This window comes from Hyla sarda, chromosome 2, assembly GCF_029499605.1.
Source record: "Hyla sarda isolate aHylSar1 chromosome 2, aHylSar1.hap1, whole genome shotgun sequence".
In the NCBI taxonomy this organism is placed as follows: Eukaryota; Metazoa; Chordata; class Amphibia; order Anura; family Hylidae; genus Hyla; species Hyla sarda.
Window position 1 is genome coordinate 282,869,965 of NC_079190.1, and position 13,135 is coordinate 282,883,099.

Sequence of the window (13,135 nt, forward strand, 5' to 3'; positions counted from 1 at the left end):
TACTCCTCTCAGAAGCAGAAAGTTTTGGCACACAATGTGAAAGAGGAACCCCCATGGGAGAAAGTACAGACATCGCTGGAGAGTGTGCTTTTATTTATTTATTTTTAACTTTGTTCCCTCTTTATAAATTTATTTTTAGAATATAAGACCGCATTACATTGAAATTGAAAGTTTTTAAATATGGTTATATGGTTAACAAGAGGTCTAGAGGTTCTTTTTTTCCCGGAAATAATTTTAGGATACTTTAAAGTGCACTAGTTGTTAACAACAACTTTTTTTTACATAATTTAGACAAAACCATTATATGTATATATGTAATATACATTGGTTAAAGAATGTGTATATTTTTGTCCCTGCAGCTATTGCAGGTGTGTCTCTATGAGGAGTCCAAATACATGAAGTGTGGGTGGACAAGCAGGAAGCTTGTCCTGCCCTCACTTCCTGTATTTGGACTCCTTACAAGTGAAATAGCTGCAGGGACAGCATTTTTTTACTCAAAAATATACCAAAAAAAAAAAAAAAGAATAATTATATATATATATATATATATATATATATATATATATATATATATATATATATACACACATACACACACACACATTTTTTAACCAATTATTATTACAAATATACATATAGTAATATCTACATTTTATAAAAAATTTTGTTTACAGGTAAACTTTAAACTTGTGTGTATTTTTTTTTTATTATTTGTGGATAAGCAATGTAAACTACTGGAAAGAAACATGTATTGTATTGGCAGTCCTAGATCATCAAAATAAGGCTGTAGTAGGCTGGTAATATTAGGCAGTGGAGTGTCAAAATAAATCTACACACACACACACACACGATCTCTTATGGTACCAGACTGATACTTCTTGGTTTGTATCTGGCTGGTGTTGAAAATAAATATAAAAAAATAAATAAAAAATACAAACCAAGCAGTCTAGTACCAACAGGGTGGAAGCACCATGTATTTTGGTATTCCAATGTCTAATACTGCCAACCTGCTGCAGCCCCAGTCTTGGTATGTCATTTTGGTGTTGGTGGGTAATGGGAGGATATTGATGGGTTAGCTCTAGCCATTTTATGGGCTAACTATAGGCCTTACTTAAAGGAGTACTATGATAACGAAAAAAATGTCAACATCTAATAGGTTGTTTAAATACCTTTCAATAGAGGTGCTGATCTCCAGAATCGGTCCAGCGGTTCTCCCGCTGCAGCCCCCGTTAATTTGGCTTACTTCCGGGTACTGTACGTCTGAATCGGACGTCAGCAATCACGTTACCCAGCATTCATTGCTCCTATCCTTTCGCCCACAAGCCCTCCCTCACTCTTGCTCCCCACCCCTAATAATATTCATCACTACGCCCCTCTCTGCCTCCTCTTTGCCTTCCCCTGTCCCGAACCCCACCCCGAGCCACTACGCCATCTCCTCCCCCTCTGCCTCCATGTTTAGAGACATAAATTTGCGTAGGTTGCTTTGTGAATATAACAGATAGTTACGGCGGCGTAACTATCTATTATATTACTGGTTGTAATTGCGCGCGACTCGCTTGATGATTGCAGGGAGGTTGCTGAGGAGTTTACTCAGCCCAGCAAATGCCGGCTGAGTAAACAAAGTTATTTATGAATATGCAACTTGGGGAGTGACAGGATCGCTCTTGTGGAGGCGGGCTAAATGACAGGAGGAACAAAGTCATGATGATGACGATTCGTTTCAAAGATGGCCGCGAACGCACAGATGGTGTGGAACGACACTCATAATCCACTGAGAGAGGCTACACTTCCGGTTTCGCCAGAAAACATGGATGCTTTCATGGAACGCTACAGGTAATTGGGAGTGTTATATAACTCAGGGAATCAGTGCTAATGGTGGGTAAATGTTTTACATTAGAGTACTCCTTTAAGGAAGAGATTGCTTTTTAGAGGTCTTTTCAAAAAACGAAAGAAGCAATCTGACTGGTTGCTATAGGCAACTGGCCAACTTTTCCTCTGGACAAGTCTTGATAAATCCCCAATTGACCAGAATATGAAAGTTTTACTGTAAAGTGTACTGCGTAAAATACGAAAACCCCCAAAAGTTGCAAAATTGTGTTTTTCTTATCAATTTCCCCGACAGTTTTATTTTGTTGTGCTATACATTTGTTTAGTAAAACGAAAAGTATAATCACAAAGTGCAATTACAATGTTAAAAAAAAATTCTGCACAGTTGAATAATCTGTCGAACGCTAGGAGAACTCAAAAATGCACTGTCTCAGACAGCAATGCATTTCCGAGTGGAATCTGCAGAAACGCTGGAATTGGATTTCCGATCTGGCGTAATAATTCCACAGTGTGAAATCAATGGGACTCTGCTGCAGCAGAATGTCTGAGCGGAAAATTCCTGTGGACATTCTGCCATGTGAACATAGCCTAAAACTGCTCTCATGTGCACAACAGCTGTAAGGCAATTCTAATATAAAAATAAAATAAAAAAAAGGGTCATTTTTGCATGTTTGTAAATCATCTTTCCTTTTTTTCTCCTTGAAGTCAGTGGTAGAAAGGGGGATAGAAAATTATCAACAAAAACAATAAATAGTGGCACAAAACAGTGCAATCCTCAAGACAGTCTGGTATATACAGTATATATATATATATATATATACACACACACACACACGTATACATTTAAACACATTTCATTTTACATCTGCATCAATTGGTTAACTAAGAAACTGGCAGCAAATCCAACCTAACACTCAAACTGTGCCTTAATGTTTATCCAAGAAAAATAAAGGGTGCAAGCAACCTACAAATATCAGAGAACACACTTCCACAGGATAGGGGATAACTAGTGGGTCAGTGAGAGTCCGAAAAATGGCACCCTGCCTATCCTGAGTGTACAAGTAACTTGGGGATAATTAGCTAAAATGAAAATAACCCTTTAACTCCTATGCCAAACAAGGTGGAAAACATTTTTTTTTTTTCAAATGAACTGGTGCCAGAAAGTTAAACAGATTTATAAACCTCTATTTAAAAAATAAAAATAAAAAAAATCTTAAAGGGGTACTCCGGTGGAAAAACACATTTTTTTCTTTTTTAAATCAACTTGTGCCAGAAAGTTAAACATATTTGTAAATGTCTTCTATTAAAATTTTTTAATCCTTCCAGTACTTATTAGCTGCTGAATGCTACAGAGGAAATTCCTTTCTTTTTGGAACACTGATGACATCACGACCACAGTGCTCTCTGCTGACATCTCTGTCCATTTTAGCAACCGTGCACAGCAGATGTATGCTAAGGGCAGCATGGTGGCTTAGTGGTTAGCACTGCTGCCTTGCAGTGCTGGGGCCTTGGGTTCAAATCCCACTAAGGACAACAATAAATAAATAAAGACTTATTATTATTATAATAACGTCAGCAGAGAGAAGTGTGTTCGTGATGTCATCAGAGAGAATTCCAAAAAGAAAATTATTTCCTCTGTAGTATTCAGAAGCTAATAAATACAGGAAGGATTAAGATTTTTTAATAGAAGTAATTTACAAATCTGTTTAACATTCTGGCACCAGTTAATTTAAAAAAGAAAAAAAAAAAGTTTTTCCACCGGAGTACCCCTTTAACCCTTCCAGTACTTAGCTGCTGTATGCTCCACAAGAAGTTGAGTTGTTTTCAGTCTGAGCAGTGCTCTCTGCTAACACCTCTATCAGTGTCAGGAACTGCCCAAAATAGGACCAAATCCCCAGAGCAAACCTCTCCTGCTCCGGACAGTTTCTGCAGTCAGACTGAAAAGAACAAGTCCTGAAGGATTAAGATTTTTATATAGAAGTAATTTACAAATCTGTAACTTTCTGGAACCAGTTGATATGAAAAAAATTGTTTTCCACCGGAGTACCCCTTTAAAACCTTAGTGTAACATAGCACCTTGTGACACCTACATTTGAAAGACCAGAGTCCTTTTGTGAGTTACATGGAAGTATCAAAAAATCTGAGCAATGTATAGGATGCTAGGATGATAAAGAGTTAAAGGGGTACTCCGCCCCTAGACATCTTATCCCCTATCCAAAGGATAGGGGATAAGATGTCAGATCACCGGGGTCCCGCTGCTGGGGACCCCGGGGATCGCTGCTGCAGCACCCCTCTATCATTACTGCGCAGAGCGAGATCGCTCTGCACATAATGACGGGCAATATAGGGGCCGGAGCATCGTTACGTCACGGCTCCGCCCCTCGTGATGTCACAGCCCGCCCCCGTCAATACAAGTCTATGGGAGGGGGCGTGGCGGTCGTCACGCCCCCTGCCATAGACTTGCATTAAGGGGACGGGCTGTGATGTCATGAGGGGCGGAGCCATGATGTCACGCTGCTCCGGCCCCTGTATCGCGAACTCTCTCTGCGCAGTAATGATGGCGGGGTGCCGCAGCGGCGATCCCCGGGGTCCCCAGCAGTGGGACTGCGGTGATCTAACATCTTATCCCCTATCCTTTGGATAGGGGATAAGATGCCAGGGGCGGAGTACCTCTTTAAACACACAATGACGCTCAATAGGAACAGGGCTGCAATACCCTGCTACAAAGAGTATGGCTTGCAGTTATACAGAGCCATGTAATCAGAGGGAGCATCTTCAAACAGGTGATCAGTGTGGGGGCCTATATTCAGACACCACTGGTACAAGGGATTCCCTGTGGATTTTCCACAGCGTATTAGAGCAGAAAATCTGAAGCTTATTTAGCTACCATTGACTTCAATGGGTAAGCAGATAATCCGCAATAGCAGCAGATTTTCTGTTGACCCATTGAAGGCAATAGTAGTAGAATCAGCTTAGGACTCGTTCACACAGGCAGATTTGATCACAAATTCGCTGCGAGTTTGAATGGGGATGGGCTCTCCACTGCGGAAAATCTGCCACAGACCCCATTGACTTCATTGGCACCTGCAGCGAATCTTCACCAGCAGAAATTCCACTGCCGAAAATCTGTCTCAGACAGCTCGCCCCCATTCAAACTTGCAGTGTATCTGCAACATGTGCGCAGAGCCTAAGGGTTTGTTCACGAGCAGATTTCTTTTCAAACCCCCAGCGGATCTCCAGCTAGGTCTTCTACATTCTTGTCCCAAAAAAAACCTGTAATAGCCTGACTTAAAGGGGTACTCCACCTATAGACATCTTATCCCCTATCCTTTGGATAAGATGTCTGATCGCTGGGGACACCCGCAATATAGCACGCAGCACCCACCTGTTACTGCTTCGGAAGGTCTGGCTCCCGACCACGAAAGATCGTGACGACTCCGCCCCCATGTGACGTCACACCCCGCCCTCTCAATGCAAGTCTATCGGAGGGGGCGTGACAGCTGTCACGCCCCCTCCCATAGACTTGCATTGAGGGAGGGGGGCGTGACATCACACGGGCGGAGTCGTGACGTCACAATCTTCCGTTCCTGTGGTCGGGAGCCAGACCCTCCAGCGCTTCCGGAGCAGTAACAAGTGAGTGCTGCGTGCTATATTGCGGGGGTCCCCAGCGATCAGACATCTTATCCCCTATCCTTAGGATAGGGGATAAGATGACTAGGGGTGGAGTACCCCTTTAACATGAGGACTTTAGCAATGTAAAAATCATAGACTATAATGGGATTTTGAAACGGACATATGGGATTCTGTAACGGCCGCTTTTCAGGGTTTTCTTAACAGAACATTAGAACGGATCTTTAAAATGGATGAATGTATAGTGTGAAAGGGGCCTTAGTTGCTAGGCAATAGGACCCATGCTTGCCCATACACTGAAAGGCTGGCATACTTATGTCTACATACCACACTCGGCACAAAGTAAGTAAATTAAACCTAGCCTTAGCTGTAACAATTTAGAATGAACGTCACAAGGCTCAGGTCACTGGTGTAGCACTAGCCACAATCTGGTGATTTTTAATTTTTTTTTTTAAACCCCATGTCCACCCGTAGTACAATAGAAGATAAGAAACGAGACAGTCTACACGAGATACACATACAACATTAGCACAAGCCTATTCTACGCTACTGGGTTCGTGTTCTGCTCCCGTGCCCCCCTTCATTCTGTGAGCCACACTAAAGGCCGGTGTAGCAATACGACACGAAGGGGCGGGAAGCAGTCACAGCCCGCGCAGCATACATGCCCTCCACACACCGATACATACGCCTCTCACTGGGCACAGCCGTTTTGGCGCGCTTCTCCGCAGCACACGTGATCTCCGCCTCTCCCGCCGCCAAGCAACAAGCGGTTCGCGCCCCCGGCCAGTAAACACTGGAGTAGTAGCTTATTGGCCGGGGCACAGTACGTTACAGGGAGGGCGTAACTACCGAGCTATTGTGTGGAGCGGGGGCGTGCAAAACGGCGGAGGGGAGGGGGGGATGAGACTACCTGCAGCAGCCATGTTTATTTAAAGTATCTCAACACATTTGCTTGTGTGACGTGATATTGTGTTGCGTTCAGTTATCAGCCATACTGAATATTGCACACAGAACCTCAGAACAAAGCTTCCGCGTAGAGTACGTATAAAACCAGAAGCAGGTGGCTTTACGTGTGGCGGCAGTGATGCTACAGAGAAGACCGTGTACCGCGAGCTCAACCGCCGGGAGCCTTCTGCCTGGTCCTCCACTGCCACCACCCGGAGAAGTCGGGTACTGCTTTGCCTATCTGGCGCCATTATAGCTGATGAATGGCTGTATATCATATTGTATCACCATTTCCTATTAGATTCACGAGCAAAACAAAAGCTCCACAAGAGAGGAAGTACTCACCGGCAGAGGAGATATGTTCAGTGCAGGGTGTTGAGTCAGGGCAGGTGCATGAAAAGACAAAAATATACTGTTAATACCAATATTTCTATTCTATACAATAAAACATGACGATTAGTCAAATGTATGATATAGCAATAATTAAACAGTAAGGATGCGTTCACACGACCGTCTGTCCCCGTTGTTTTATCCCCGTTTTGTTTCCTTTCTTGCAGGCTTTAAATGGATTCAAAACAAGTAAAAAAAAAAAAAGCCCATTCATGTGAATGGGATTTTTTTTTACAATCCTTTTGCACCCGTCTGCACTCATTTCCGTTTTTTTTTGGACAGCAGAAAAAACGGCACATGCAGTATTTTTTCTTCCGTAGAAAAAACGGATACAGTAAATTTAACATTGAAGTCTATGGAAAACGGATGAGCCTTAAATGTCATCCGTTTGCATCCGTTTTTTATCCGTTTTTACTTTTGAGCATGCTCAGAACAAAAAATTTTTGGCGGGGGCTTATTAACTGAACAAAAACGGATACAAATGGATAACAGCAGTTTCCATCCGTTATTGTCCATTTTTTAAAGTCCTTTTTTTATCTTTGACGGGAGAAGAATGGGACGGGTCTAGACGGCCGTGTGAACGCAGCCTTAGTCACTTATGGCTCATTCACACGGCTGTCTGCCCCGTAAATTTATGCCCGTTCTGCAATCAGTTTTATAATTTTTAAACGGGTTGCAAACGGCTGTAAAATAATCCCATTGATGTCAATGGGATTTTTTACAATCCTTTATCACCCGTTTGCACCAGTTTCTTTCCTGTTCGATTTTTTTTGATGGGGAAAAGATGTTGCATGCAATATTTTTTCTCCTGTCAAAAATAACGGAATAAATAGAAACAGTTATTAAAAATTTTACATTGAAGTCTATGGCAAACGGATGAGCATATATATAATGTCATCCGTTTGCACCCAGTTTTTAATATCCATTTTTCAACCGTTATTCTGAGCATGCTCAGAAGGAGTGAAATCAGCAAACTCTTGCTGTGCTGCGGGATTACTAGTACTCCCATCATTGAACAGACTTGTTTCCTTGATGAGAGTAGTAGTTTCCAGGTTGCGGGAGTCTGGGGAGGCTAGATTAATGCTTGTACTACTACCCCCATCATGGAACAGAGTCTGTTACATGTTTGGGGTATAGGTACAGGGGCTGAGGGATTGATCGCACTGGGTCTCACATCTGAGACTCGATGCGATCAAAAATTATTAACCAGGGGAGCAGGCGGCATGTTCCGCAACCCTGCGACGTAGATTGTGTTTTTGTGTATTTTACTTTCATTTTCAAATACCCCGCCGGGAGCCCTGAATGGCCGGCACCGAGGGGCCATTCAGGGCTCCCGGCGGGGTTTTTATGGTCATTAGCAAGGATTGTAATGTTGCACTACACTGGCAGCAGGGGAAGCATTGCGCTGCGTTCCCCGGCTGCCCTGATGCACTGCAGGAGGGCAAGATCTATAGGTAGCACAGCAGTGGGCAATATACATAGCTAGCGCAGTGGGGGGGCCAGACATATAGCACTAAATATCTGGCCCCCTGCTGCGCTAGCTATGTATAATGTTCCCCTGCAGTGCTTCTATACACATATGTCCCTCCCAGCGCTATCTGTGAATAGTATGCTATCAGCAGCGCATCTGCTGGCCGGGAAGCAGGCGGCATTGCGCTGCCTTCCCCGGCCAGCAGCATGATGTGCTGCTGATAGTATACTATTTACAGATAGCGCTGCAAGGGATTTATGTATGCGCTCAGTGGGGGGGACAAATGCAAGCACTGCGGAGGGCATTATACATAGCTAGCGCAGCGGGGGACCAGATATTTAGCGCTATATGTCTGGCTCCCCACTGCGCTAGCTATGTATATTGCCCACTGCTGCGCTACCTATAGATCTTGCCCTCCTGCAGTGAATCAGGGCAGCCGGGGAACGCAGCGCAATGCTTCCCCTGCCGCCAGTGTAGTGCAACATTACAATCCTCGCCTAATTACCTTAAAAACCCCGCCAGGAGCCCTGAATGGCCCCTCGGCCATTCAGGGCTCCCAGCAGGGTATTTGAAAATGAAAGTAAAACACACAAAAACATAATCTACATTGTAGGGTTGTGGAACATGCCGCCCGCTTCTGATCGCATCGGGTCTCAGAAGTGAGACTAGGCGCGACCAATCCCTCAGCCCCTTTACTACTACCCCCAACATGCAACAGACTTTGTTCCATGATGGGGGTAGTAGTACAAGCACTAATCTAGCTTCCCAGCCGCCTGCAGACTCCCGCAGCCAGGGAACTACTACTCCCATCATGAAAATAAATCTGTTCCATGTTGGGAGTAGTAGTAGTGCTGGCTGCAGGAGTCTGTAGACTGAAAAACTGTAGATGAAAAACTGATGCAAACAGATGCCACTAAATAGCATCCTTTTGCATCAGTTTGTACCTGTTAATAGAATGGTCCGCTTAGGAGGCAATAACGGACAAAATCTAGACGGGGACAATGGCTGTGTGAACGTAGCCTAAGAAGGCATTTTAGCGCACACAAAGGATGGGCTTGTTTCAGAGCTCAGCCCATGTGAAGTAATTTTTAAGAAAGGGTTCTGAATTTATACATTTTAATATGACCAATAAAAATACTGTACAGTGCATTTAGAAAGTATTCATACCCTTTCACTTTTTACATTGTATTATGTTAATCATGCCCCCCCCCCCCCCATCATTCTGCACTGAATAACCCATATGGAGAATGGAAACTGAATTGTAGAAGTTTTTGAAAATGTATTAACCCTTTATGGGTATGTTCACACTGCGGAAATCCGCGAGCAGGGATTCCGTCTGGCGGCCGCCGAAGATACTTTGGCAGTAGGACCGGGGAACACTACGCTGTCACCATTAACGACTATGCAGTGCTTTCGGAATTCCGCACCAAGAACGAACATGTTTCTTTGCTCAGAACAATTTCAGCGGCGGAATTGTCCACCGCTGAAATTCCTCAGTCTGAACAAGTCTCGTGGAAAACCCATTCACACGGATGGTAATGTTCACAGCGTGTAATTCTACTCACGGAATTCCACGGGAATTCCGCAGTGTGAACATACCCTTAGGACGTAGGGTTTTTCTATTTTTGCATTTGTTTTTTCCTCCGACTTCTAATAGCGTTAATGTTTTCAATTTTCTACCTACAGACCCATTTGAGGGCTTTTTTTTTTTTTTTGCACCACCAGTTGTGCTTTGTAATGATATCACGCATTTTACAACCAAATCTATAGTTTCTATTCCGTTCTATTTGGAGAAAAAAATAACAGGTTATCTTTATTCTGTAGGTCCATACAAATGCAACGATATCCCATTGTTATAGGTTTGGGTTTTTTTCTCATTAAATTAAAAAAATATTTTATTGTAAGAAAATTTGCTTAAAGAGGCACTGTCATTGTGAAAAACTTTTGATGTTTTACAGAACTAATCCTAAGATGCCTTTTTTCAATATATATGTATTAACATTTTTTTTTTTTTTCCCCAAAAAATGTAAACTAAAAATAGCCGCCACTAGGAGTTGTCTTTCTTTATACAGACAGACTAGTCTGGATTTTGCAACATAATGGAAACTGGCCATAAAGCGCGCCGGTATTCAGGATAGGAGATAGCAGCTGCACTGGGTGCTGTGTAGGCACATACTGCCTGTGCAAGCACAGCAAGACTGCACACACAAACAGTCAGTGTGGATGTGATCTGCATTGGCGGAGTAAGCAGAATGTCCCGGTCCCATGGAGTGGGATGCTGGGAGTCGTAGTCTCTGGCCATATTACATGCTGCAGGGCAGCATGTATAGTCATGGTGTGTATAGTCATGGCAGTGGTCTCCAAAGTCTGTCTCGGCTGCCGTTGCAAAACTACAACTCCCAGCATGCACTGACAGTGTGAACATGCTGGGAAATTGTAGTTTTGCTAATGCTAGGGGAGATGCAACCATCTGCCTGCTCACATATCCTCTAGCATTAGCAAAACTACAACTCCCCGCATGCCTGGACATTTAAGACATGCTGGGAGTTTTAGTTTTTCTTATGCTTGGGGAGATGTGAGCAGGCAGATGGTTACATCTCCCAGCATACTCCCAGACAGCATACTGAGGGAGGGGGCGGAGACCTGCACAGTGAGGCCATGCCCCCTCAATTGGAGAGGAATTCAAGCAAGTGAGCAACAATAAAAGTGATAATAAAAAATAAAGGTGCTAGACACACAAATTAGATGTACATGGTCAGGATTAGGTACTGTGTAATATCATTTTTTTTTTGCACTTTGACAGGTAAGCTTTAACATGTTAAGGATGGAGGGCGTACAGGTACGCCTTTGCGTTCTGGTACTTAAGGTATGCCCTGAATCCTTATGCAGCTTTGAAGCAAGCAAAAGGAGCTTCTCTCTCTTCAGTGCAGTGAGTGTTGCCTCAGACTCACTGTTTAGGCTTGCATTCAATGCTGATCATGACGTCTAAAGTAAAAGTGGAAGATGCCGGCAGCTCAGTGGACGTATATAAAACCCTCTCCTAAAAAAAAAATAATAATAAAATCCTATTTTACAAGAACAAAAAATGAACATATTTGAATTCGCCGCATGCATAAATGTCCTTATTAACCCGGCCAGGACTAAGGGGGCACAGGTACACCCTCGAGTCCTGGGACTTAAGGACCAAGGGCGTACCTGTACGCCCTGAACGTTTCCGTTTACCGCCGGTAACCGGGTGGTGAACAGAACGGGATGCCTGCTGAAATCGTTCAGCAGGCATCCAGTGTCAACGCCTGGGGGCCCCTGAGACCCCCCCATGTGCGCGATCGCAGCAAATCGCCAGTCAATTCAGACCGGCAATTCCGGGTCATACGGGTCTCCTGTTACCCGGAAAATAAGGGTGATTGGTGCTGTCCGAGACAGCACCAATCACCCTGAAGGGATAGGAGTGACCGACCAAAAGCAGATCGGGACGGGGGTTAAAGTTCCTTTCCCCCGCTCTGCCCACCCATGGGTGTCTGGGCAGAGTGGGAGAACGGTAGTAATAGCGGGTGGCGGCGCTTACCCGTCCAGGCAGCGATCTGGGAGACTTAGGCGGCGAAGTGATACAGCGGCGATCCTGGTAAGGTGACTCAAAGATCTGGGAGGTACACAGTTTGGAGATCACTGCACAGTGATCTCTAAACTGTGGCCCTCTAGATCTTGCAAAACTACAACTCCCAGCATGCCCAGACAGCAAACAGCTGTCTCTCCATGCTGGGAGTTGTAGTTGCGTGCCTCCAGCTGTTGCATAACTACAACTCCCAGCATGCCCTTTTGGCTATCAGTACATGCTGGGAGTTGTAGCTTTGCAACAGCTGGTGGCACACTGGTTGTGCCTCCAGCTGTTGCAAAACTACAACTCCCAGCATGCACGGACTGTCAGTGCATACTGAGGGTTGTAGTTTTGCTACAGCTGGAGGTTTGCGCACCCTCTCCCCCACATGTAAATGTACAGGGTACATTCACACAGGCGGGTTTACAGTGAGTTTCCCGCTGCAGCGGGAAACTCGCTGTGAACCCCCGCCCGTGTGAATGTACCCTTAAAACACTACCTGTACCTGACGTACCTGTATGCCCGTGGGATTTCCTGCTTCAAGCTTGAGATGCGGCAAATTTTTCGCTGCAGCTCAAACTCCCAGCGGAAAACTCACTGTGAACCCCCCCGTGTGAATGTACCCTAAAAACACTACAGTATACCAACCCTAAATAAAGAGTAAAACACAACATATACACCACACCCTTACACTTTTTCTCCTTTTACCCCTTATGAAAGGGTAAAGTTGTAGTCTACACCAGCATGTTAGTGTAAAAATTTTTTATTTTTTACACTAACATGCTGGTGTTGCCCCATACTTTTCATTTTCATAAGAGATAAAAGGAAGAAGAAAAAATATTTGTAACACAATTTCTCCAAAGTACGGAACTACCTCATGTGGACGTAAAATGCTCTGCGGGCGCAAAACAGGGCTCAGGAGTGAGAGCGCACTATGTACATTTGAGGCCTAAACTTTGTGATTTGCACAGGGGTGGCTGCTGGTTACAGTGGTTCTGACATAAACGCAAAAGAACAAACCACCCACATGTGACCCTATTTCGGAAACGACACCCCTCACGAAACGTAACAAGGGGTGCAGTGAGCATTTACAACCCCACAGGTGTCTGACAGATTTTTGGAACAGTGATCCGTGAAAATGAAAAATGTAATTTTTCATTTGCAAAGCACACTGTTACAAAGATCTGATGTAAATGCTCACTGCATCCCTTGTTACGTTCCGTGAGGGGTGTAGTTTCCGAAATGGGGTCACATGTGGGAGGGGGGGTCGTCAACTG

General features: G+C 44.2%; 1 protein-coding gene and 1 long non-coding RNA gene across 17 annotated transcripts in view; one reads left to right on the plus strand and one right to left on the minus strand.

Annotated features, from left to right (window-relative positions):
- The window catches only part of EPB41 (erythrocyte membrane protein band 4.1), a 201,245-nt gene extending 194,363 nt beyond the window's left edge, over positions 1–6,882 (minus strand). For 2 of the 16 annotated variants that reach the window (XM_056557283.1, XM_056557282.1), the window contains exon 1: positions 6,134–6,229. In XM_056557283.1, coding sequence (XP_056413258.1) covers positions 6,134–6,141 — 8 coding nt within the window. In that variant the 5' untranslated portion in view covers positions 6,142–6,229. Of the gene's footprint in view, positions 1–5,978; positions 6,071–6,133; positions 6,289–6,367; positions 6,591–6,747 lie in introns of those variants that run through there. The other 14 variants (XM_056557266.1, XM_056557280.1, XM_056557276.1 and 11 more) reach the window with 11 other exon arrangements.
- The window catches only part of LOC130356160 (uncharacterized), a 92,472-nt gene continuing 85,831 nt past the window's right edge, over positions 6,495–13,135 (plus strand). The window contains exon 1 of the long non-coding RNA XR_008888799.1: positions 6,495–6,627. This is a non-coding gene — a long non-coding RNA (uncharacterized LOC130356160). The remainder of the gene's footprint in view (positions 6,628–13,135) is intronic.